Consider the following 9,486-nt stretch of genomic DNA (forward strand, 5'->3'; position numbering starts at 1 on the left):
TTCTTTCTTTCTTTCTTTCTTTCTTTCTTTCTTTCTTTCTTTCTTTCAAAACAATTGGGGTTAAGTAACTTGCCCAAGGTTATACAGGCAGTTATTTTGCGTGGGTGTTAAGTATCTGAGGCCAGAACCAATCCTGCGTCCTACTGACTCCAGGGCCAGCGCTCTTACTGTGTCATCTAACTGCCCCCCTTATGTTTTCTTTTCCTTTTTTACCTGTTTATACTTCTCTTGGGTCTTGATATTGGAGGTCAAATTTTTGGTTAAGTTCTGGTCTTCTCCTTGTGAAACCTTAAAATCCTTTTATTTCATTGAATAACCATTCCCCCCTTGATGTATTATGCATAATTTTGCTGGGTAAGTGATTCTTAGCTCCTTTATCTTCTGGAATATCATGTTCTGTGACCTGTGATCCTTTTAATGTTGCACCTGCATCCCGTGTAATCCTGATTGTGACTCCCTGATATTTGAATTGTTTCTTTCTGGCCACTTGTGATATTTTTTCCTTGCCATAATAGTCCTGAAATTTGGCTATAATGTTCCTTGGAGTTTTTATTTGGGGATACCTTTTCTGAGGTGATAGGTATATTCTTTCAATGCCTATTTTGCCCTCTGGTTCCAGGACATCAGGGAAGTTTTCTGTGATAATTTTATTATGGCTTTCAGGTAGTCCAATGATTTTATTTTGCTTTTTGGAGGGGGAAAGGCAGGGCAATTGGGGTTAATTGACTTGCCCAAGGTCACATGGCTAGTAAGTGTTAAGTGTCTGAGGTCAGATTTGAATCTCTCCAGGATCAGTGCTCTATTCACTGTGCCACCTAGCCACCCCAGCCCAATGATTCTGATATTGTCTCTTTGGGATCTATTTTCCATATCAGTTGTTTTTCCTATGAGGTATTTCACATTTTCTTCCATTTTTTCTTTCTTCTGAATTTGTTTGATTGATTTTGATGTCTCATAGAGTCATTAGCTTCCACTCACCTAATTCTAACTTTTGAAGTGTTGTTTTTCTCAATTAACTTGTGCACTTTCTTTTACATTGGCCAATTGTATTCTTTTTTTTTTTTTGCTTTTTGGAGGGCAATTGGGGTTAAGTTGCCCAAGATCACACAGCTAGTTTGTGTGTGTGTGTGTGTGTGTGTGTGTGTGTGTGTGTGTGTGTGTTAAGTGTCTGAGGCCGGATCTGAACTCAGGTTCTTCTGACTTCAGGGCCGGCGTCCTACTCACTGCACCACCTCGCTGCCCTGGCCAATTGTATTCCTTCAGGAGTTGTTTTCTTCAGTGGATTTTTGTACCTCCCTTTCCATTTGGCCAATTCTACTTTTTAAGTAGTTTTTGAAGCTGTTGACTCTTTCTCCCCCCATAATTCTCTTGCATCGTTCTCATTTCTTTTCCTATTTTTAATCTCCCTCTCTTCTATGATTTTTAAGCTCCTTTTTGAACTCTTCTGTGAGTTCTTTCTGGGCTTGAGACCACTTCCCATCTTTCTTTGGGGTTTTGCCCGTAGGTGTTTTGACATTGTTGCCCTCTTCTGAGTTTGTGTCTTGGTCTTCTCTGTCACCATAATAACTTTCTATGGTCAAATTATTATTTTTTTGTTGTTGTTTTTGCTTCTATTTTGGGGGCAGGTGCTTTTCCCCTTTCTTTTCAATTTGAGCTCTGCACCTGGGGTGGGAGGGGCTCTGTATCAGATTTCTTGTGCCAGTGGCTAAAGGCACTAGCTGTTGACCTTGCTTGGCACTGATGTTGCCCTGAGGCCCCTGGGGGACCCTTATGTCTGTTGCTACTCCGAGGAGGTGGGGTGGTAGGTGACTGGTGCCACTGAAGGTTGTAGGGGTCTGGCAGCTTCTCTGGTGCTGAGCTGGGTCCCAGTGGTGGTGTCTGGTACGTGCTGAGGCCAGGTGGGATTTTCCTGCATTTCTCCAGGGATACACTGAAGCATGCGGAGGACACCTGTTTGCCCTGGGCTATGCATCAGCACGTGGTGATTCTTGCAGATGGAGTCTGCGGGTTCCCCTGCCTATGCTAAGGCATACGGCGGCTTCTGGTGTTGGTGTTGCCTGTTCCACCACACTGGGGCTTGGGATCTCCCCGACAGTTATTTTAAATAGAATTTCTTTATGTCTTCCTGATCAGTTTTGTTGGTAATATACAGAAATGCAGATAATTTCTGTGGGTTTATTTTATATCCTGCACCTTTGCTGAAGCTGTTCATGGTCTTGATTAGTTGTTTAGTTGACTCTCTCAGGTTCCCCAAATAACCCATCATGTCATCTGCAAAAAGTGATAATTCTGCTTCCTTGCTCCTCTCCCTTCTTTCTCTCCTAATAGCCCTTTGTGGCTTAGTTCATTCTTCCAGCCTCCTGATTGACTTTGGACTTTAATCAGTCCTGGAGTCTGTGACCTCCTGGGGGGAATGTCTGGCTTGAGCTTCTCTCCTCTTATGTCCACCTCTTGCTTTCATAGCTCAGTCCCAGAGCCTCCCAACATTCAGTGCTTGCAGAGTAATGTGGGTCTGGCTCCCTGCCCTCCTGGGCTGAGCTCTGCAAGTTCCTAACCCAGATTTGAGGCTGTCAAGCTTGTGCATTGTATGTTGAGACTGAAAGTACTGGGAGGCTCTGTGGGTTCATAGTGACAGAAATTCAGGGGAGCGGCTAGGTTGCCCAGTGAATAGAGGACCAGCCCTGGAGTGAGGAGGACCTGAGTTCAAATCTGGCCTAGATACTTAACACTTACCAGTCATGTGACCTTGGACAAGTCACTTAACCCCAATTGCCCTACCTCCCCCTCCAAAAAAAAGCAACAAAAAAAGCAAAAGAAATTCAGTCACCCCTTTGGTGTGTGACTTCTGCCCTGGCTATTCCAATTTTCCCACCCTGAGCTGTCCACCAGAACCAAGGCAAAAGGTGATGAGGACAAAACTAAGGGAGTGACTTTGTGAGTCAGTCAGTCAATATTTATTAAGAATCTACTAAGCACAGCACTAACCACTGGGGATGCAAAGAAAGGCAAACGACAGTCGAGGAGCTCAAAATGCAAACAACAATGGACAGACAAGCTAGAGGCAGGATAAGTTGGCTATAATCAGTGGAGGGACACCACTAAAACCAAGGGAGATTTGGAAAGGTTTCCTGTGGAAGGAGGGATTTTAGCTGGGACTTGAAAAGAGCCAGGGAAGCCAGGAGGTGGAAGTGAGGAGGGAGAGAATTCCAGGCTTAATAGATGGTCCACCCAAAATGCCTGCAGTCCCAAGATGGGACCTCTTCTTCAAGGACCATCAGAAGGCCATTGTCCTTGGATTGCAGAGTGCGAGTATGGGAGTGAGGTATGAGAGGACTGGAAAGGGAGGAGGGGGCAGGTGGCCAAGGGCTTGTTAAACATGTGCCAGACTGCAGAAAGGGCGGGGAGGATAAGGACTGAGGAACGATTCAGTGATGAAGAGCAGTTTGAGTGGAATGATGAAGTCAGGAGGCAGACTGAAAAAAGTTAAGGACAAATGAAAAATAAGAGAGTGAGAGGAGAGGAAGTGGAGGCACCTAGTGTAGACAGCCTTCTCAAGGAGTTAGAGGGAGATGGGGAGAGGGCAAGACTAGATGGATCCTAAGATCCCAAGAACTAGAAGATCCGATGGAAGTTTTTGGGAAGATGACGGCAGTGTGGACATGCTGTAGGTAGTAAGAGCACAACCAGTAGACATGAGAGGCTGAAAACGAATGCTATGGTGGGGATGAGGGGGGGACCATCTACTGGAGGAGATGGGATGGAATGGGATCATTTGTACAGGTGGAGGGCTCGACCTTGGTGAGGAGTAAGGCCCCCTCATCGTGGGAGATGGGGTGGAGGAGGAGAGAGGGGCAGAAGACTCCTGCCTGAATGATGGGAGATGAGGAAGAGGGGAGAAGAGGGAGTTGACAGGGAACTCCAGCTTCCTCCCCTGCCTTGAAGAACGTCCCAGCCAGCAGGCATCATCCAAAGCAGCCCCCTCACCCTCCAGCTCAGGACCAATTACTCCTCCGGAGTAATCAGCATGTTACCTCCTCAGTGGAGCGTGGGGAGGAATGTTATTCATGCTGGTGATTGCTTTAATGTTGTTTTTTAAATAGAAAACAAATATATTGAAGTTGAAGAAGATAACGAGATGATCTTCCAGAAGTCAAATAACATCCATGATGTGATGGTAGGATTACATAGATATATGGCTTGTGTGTAAGCGTGTGTGTGGTCCTCTTGGTTTTGTCTCTCTCTCACGTTTTCGGGGGTCTGACCCTTGCTCTAAGGTGCCCCCAGTGGAGGCTCAGCCGCCTTTGTGAATGAGGAAGGAGCTCCCGGCCTGTCTCTCTAACTCCTGGAGAAGGCTGTCTACACTAGGTGCCCCCACTTCCTCTCCCCTCACTCTCCACCCAGCTCGAAGGCCTGGCGGGCACTAGACCCCAGTGCTCCCTAATCCCACCGGCTTTCACTTCATATATTTTAACTAGAATTTTCACACACCCCATCTGTGAACACCACCATGCTCATGCTGCCCCAGCTATGTACTCACCTGGGTGAATCACAAATCCCAGCCACCCCGATAGGTGCTTCATGGCTCACGGTTCGTACATACAGGACCTTCTCTGAAATTCTCAGCTGGCAGGGAGCCTCCCTGGGTGCTGTGCCAGAACCCCGAGAGGAGAAGACATCAGTGTGAGGCAGCATGGCCCCCCAGCTGTCCTCCTGCCAGGGTCATTGGACAAGGCCTCTGCCCTGGATGTAGGCAGATGACCGAGCTCACATCAGCAAGGCCCCTCCCTCCCTCCCTCCCAGGCAGCCTGAACGAGGGAGCAGAGAGACTCCGCTGGACTCAGTGGTCTTCAACTTTTTCATTTTACTGTAGATGGGTTCCTAGCAGAGGCAGAGCAGTCCGTATGACTACTAGCACACTGGCATGGGTTGCTTCCTTCTCTCCTCTGCCACCCTCCTCCAGTGCTAGCCTGAGGTGGGGAAAGGGTGAAGGGAGAAGTCACCCCATCCTGAGAGATTCAGGGAGGAGATGAGATACCTAGCAGATTTAGAATCAGAGAGTTTGGGTGCAAGTTCTTCCTGTTCCTTATTGGCCTTGTGCAAATGATAGAACTTCTCTGGGCCTCAGTTCCCTCCATAGTAAAGTGAGGGACCTGTCATTCCTAAAGTCCTTCCCAGCTCCGATGCCTGTAGTTGTGATTTCCATGTGCTCTACAGGCTCCTGTTCCAAAGCAAGTGGGAGGTTTGTCTTCTGAAGTCCCCAGGCCCCCGAACATCCTAGAGTCACCACTGGCTGTCAAAGGGGAGCAAACTTAGTCCATTTATGAATTTCTCTCAGTTTAAATTTTTGAGCTATTTTAAAAAACATTTTTCTATCCCCAAGAAAAGGATTTAAAGGAGCATTGACTATATTTATTATTTCTGAAGTAGCCACAGACTGCTATGGGTAGTATGTTAGACAGTATGACAAAAGCGAAAAAAGACAAATTTGTTCCCGTGTGAATAAAGCAGAAATGATGGCCTTGGATGGTCTTTGCCAGTCTTGGACTGGAGGATCTGTGCATCTTGGGGTAGGTCAGGAAGCGATTCAGGCTTCTTGCATCTCTGGGCACATGTTTTTCATCCTTAGAAACTAAATGCAGAGGGCTCTTTCCCCAGGTGCCCATTCCCCTTTTGTTTGTCCCACATAAGGGAGTCCCAGGGAAGGCTCAGCCTGGTGCCTCCTGTCCCTCCACACACAACCTAACTCTTAACTCCTGCTTGGGTTTTGACTGTGCAGAGTATGACCTTTGAAGATGTATTTGCTGCTGATAAAGAATTTTTTTGTGCCAGTCTAGGTTGGTAAAAACAGAAATTCCTTACTTTCTTTGGACTATAAAGAGGGATGTGGTGGATTACCACAATCTGAGTTGTGATCAGATGTTGAATCACTATGGAAAAACAGCTTCCTTTACCACCAAGGTGAGTACTTCAGAGCAATCTGTCAGAGCAAGAAGCTTCCAGAATGATTCGGAAATTTCCTGCCCTGCTTTCTTCCCCCTCGGCTGGAGAACCAGCCAGTGGACCCATGTCATGCCAGTGACATCCCGGTCAAGTGCCATTGTTATGTTGGTGGTGCTCATTTTTATGTTGATGAGCAAAGGTCACAGGCGATTCAGATCTGACATGCATTTAAAGGCCATCACAGGTCCCCTGGACTCAAGGAAGCAACCCTGCTTCTTAATCACAAATGTTTATTCTTACAGAATCCATGATCAGAGTAGGTTCTGATCCGAATTGGTCCCCACACATAGAAACAAGAACCATTTGTGATTGTTGTCCCACCTCAGCGGTGTCTCCTGTGATCTGAGGGCTGTGGGCCGGCCTCTGCCAGAGCCTCAGGATCCTCTGGCCTGCCCCCGGGGCTGGCTCTAGGGCTCTGATGGTCTATTGGTCCAGGAGTTCAGCTTCTCTCATCCGGGGACTTTTCCTGTTATTGCTACTGTTATTTATCTAGCTTATTTTTCTAGTTTACAGCTGCACAAACTAAGACTAGGGGAGAAGCTGCTCTGGCCAGACCCATTTTGCAGTTGGGGACAACGACTGTTCTTTGCATCATGCACCCTTTGGGGCCTCCCTCTAGGGAGAGTTCAGTCTCTAATGGCTCCCTCCCTAAAGCCTACATGGTTGGTGCCCCGGGAAAGCAGTCAGAGTGGTGGGCCACAGCACAAGCTCTGACCCCCAGCCTAGCCTCTACGGAGAATGTCCTGTCTGCTGTTACCCTACCCCCGCCCCATATTGAAGCACATACCCACTGGGGCACAGTGGAGAGCTGAATGATCCTATCTCCCATTCTCTGGGGCCATGTCTTGTGACTGGGACTATGGAGAACTAGTCCAGAGGAGAAGAGCCTGTGACCAGTGTTAGGCCTCCACCATCAGGCTGCAGGGTGTGCTGCTATGGAAGGAACAGGGCTAACTTGGAAAATGTCTGGAGAAGGAAACTCTAGGGAGGGATGGACTGGGGAATCTGAAAAGGGGAGATGGAGAGAGCCCTGGAGAGCTCCCTTCCAGTGAGGAAGGTCCACCCCACAGAAAAGACCTTCGCCTTGGTCTGCTTCGGCCCAAGATAGCAGTGAGAGTAGAGGTCTCATGGAGGCTCACTGTGAGTGAGGAGAACCGAGTGAAACCACACTGGCTGCCTTGGGGGGGCAGGGGGTTCCTGGTGCCCTCCAATGGGCCCTTCTTGCCTTGGGCACCCACTGGCTGTGGCATCCTGGCCAAGCCACTCACAGCCTCAGTAGAAAGGGAGTAATGTCCCTTGTCTTACAGGGTGATGGACAGTCTGACTTCTATCTCTTCAGCCTTTCCCTGTCCTCCCAGTCTCACTGAGACTGTCACTCCCATCTTCCTGGGCTCTCCCACTAACTTCTCCAGCCTTTCTAGCTCCTCTGACATGTCCTTGCTGCAGATAGAGGTTCCCATGACACTCCTGTCCTGCCTTTGAGGCCCTCCAAAGTCTGGCACCACCTGACTTTGGCCAGCTCTTCTCGTCCCACTCCAGCCAGGCTGGACAACACTCTCGTCCAGCACATACCTTCACCTTTTTATGTTTGCTCAAGCTGTGGCCCGCACCCACAATACCTTTCCCAAGCCTCTGGCTGCTATTTAAATCCCAATTCAAAAGCCACCGCCGTCTTTGGGAAGCCTTCCTCTGTGCCTCCAGCAGACACTGACTTTTCCTTTTTAAGGCTGGACAGCACACTCTGTAGTCCTTTCCTTGATCTCTGTCATTCTGTGGTCACATATACACTGCCGGTATTTCTGTGCATACCAGGGCCCTCCAGGGCCACAAGCTCCGTGGAGGTGGGGGGCCCTTCTTGGACCTGTGGGCCCCAGGGCCTGCAGATAGCTCGCCCTCATTGAGCAGGTGCTGATGGGCATCTCGTCTGTTTGTTTTTGAAGATTGGATTGTGCATGAACATGCGGAATCTGCCCTGGTATGTCCCAGCTAATCCTCATTCCTTCTTCCCTCGTTGTTACGGTCTCTGCTCTGATGGGGAGAAGCAGGAGTTCCTGGGTGAGTGTGGTGACCACCAGTGGTGGGATTGGGAGCTGCCCGCCCGCAGGGGCGTGAGAGGGCCAGGGCTCATGTGGGTGCTCAGGAGCAGATGCTTCTGGCTGCACTTACTGACCCACTTGTCTCTGGACACTGTCTTCCCCCTCCCTTTGTCACTTATACTTCTGCCATGGAACGAAAAGGCACAGGGAAAGAACAGTTACCAAAAGGAAGAAAAGTCGATAGCTTTTGCCAAAGTAATCTTTGGTTTTTAAATACTCTGGCAATCAATGCGACAGTGAATGTGTGTGAAAGATGGGTGACTCATGCCCAGAGATACGGTCTTCTCTCTTGGCTCCAGACCCAGGCTGGGGCCCTAGAGGACCTCCCTCTGACCAGGACAGTGGGCGGCCGCTGCAGGATCTTTCTGAAAGAGCTCTCCCTTATGGTCACAGCATAGAAAGCATTCTCATGCCATTCTGGTGCCCGAAAGGAAGAAGCCCCCATGCCTGTGCAACGCCCAGCTCTCCTCCTTGCTCTTCCCCCATTACTGGAACCCAACAAACCACCCTTGCTGGCCAAAAGAAATGCCATGATGCCCTCTGTACAATCCTTCAAGCCCACATGCAGTGGGTGCTTGTATGAGTGCTGCACTGAATCCCCACTTTTCAGATAAGTTAACCGAGCCCTGTGGAGGTTAAATGACTTGCCAATGGCCCTACAGCAGTCAGAAGCCAGGATCTAGGTGCATCCATTATGAGGAGTTTGAGGGGGGGCTTCATTCAACAGAGAAAATAGAAATCAGTGACATAAATATCTTATAAACTAAATAGAGATCAGTGACATAAATATCTTATAAGCTAAATAGAAATCAGTGACATAAATATCTTATAAACTATCTCATTTAAATGACAGATCGTGCTTTCCTTTGAATATGTGTTAAATTGTGGTTAGCCACCACAGGTGCAACTAATTGAAAAATCTGGGAAATGGCTTATTAATGTGCAAATGTGTTTGAGTTTTCCTTGTACTCTCTGTATGGGAAACTCCCAATTTAAGGACATTGTGAAGAAGGAAAACATTGAGTAAGAAGTGTTTGTTCTTCTCAGATCACCTCTTTTAAAGCCCAGCAGCCACACATTCTGTCACCTGTGAAAGACTGGTTCCTTAAGGAGCTCATTCTTAGTAACTGCCCAGCCTGACCCCTCCCCACCTCTCCTTCAGCCTCTACATCCTCCAGCTCCACTGCTCTTTTGCTGAGTCTCTACCTCCCAGCTCTGCCTTTGCCCTGGCTGCTTTCCCCCATCTCTCTCTTCTCAAGTCCCACCTTCTGCAGGAGCCCTTTCCCTCTAAGCCCACGTGACCACCACCTCCTATTGCTTTCTCTCCCGGATGCTGTTCCATTTTCTTTCCCTCTTTTTCCTCTCCCCTCCCCCCCCCCCCCCCCCCCCC

The 9,486-nt window shown here is 48.5% G+C and overlaps 1 protein-coding gene across 1 annotated transcript in view; it reads left to right on the forward strand.

Annotated features, from left to right (window-relative positions):
- The window catches only part of TTLL8 (tubulin tyrosine ligase like 8), a 70,791-nt gene that overhangs the window by 37,216 nt on the left and 24,089 nt on the right, over positions 1–9,486 (forward strand). Inside the window, exons 6-8 of the mRNA XM_069102971.1 lie at positions 4,101–4,174; positions 5,830–5,958; positions 7,941–8,055. Of these exons, the coding sequence (XP_068959072.1) occupies positions 4,101–4,174; positions 5,830–5,958; positions 7,941–8,055 (318 nt within the window). The remainder of the gene's footprint in view (positions 1–4,100; positions 4,175–5,829; positions 5,959–7,940; positions 8,056–9,486) is intronic.

The sequence above is a fragment of the Petaurus breviceps genome, unplaced genomic scaffold, assembly GCF_028583685.1.
Source record: "Petaurus breviceps papuanus isolate PSGF00001 unplaced genomic scaffold, PetGlider_PUasm1.0 558, whole genome shotgun sequence".
In the NCBI taxonomy this organism is placed as follows: domain Eukaryota; kingdom Metazoa; phylum Chordata; class Mammalia; order Diprotodontia; family Petauridae; genus Petaurus; species Petaurus breviceps.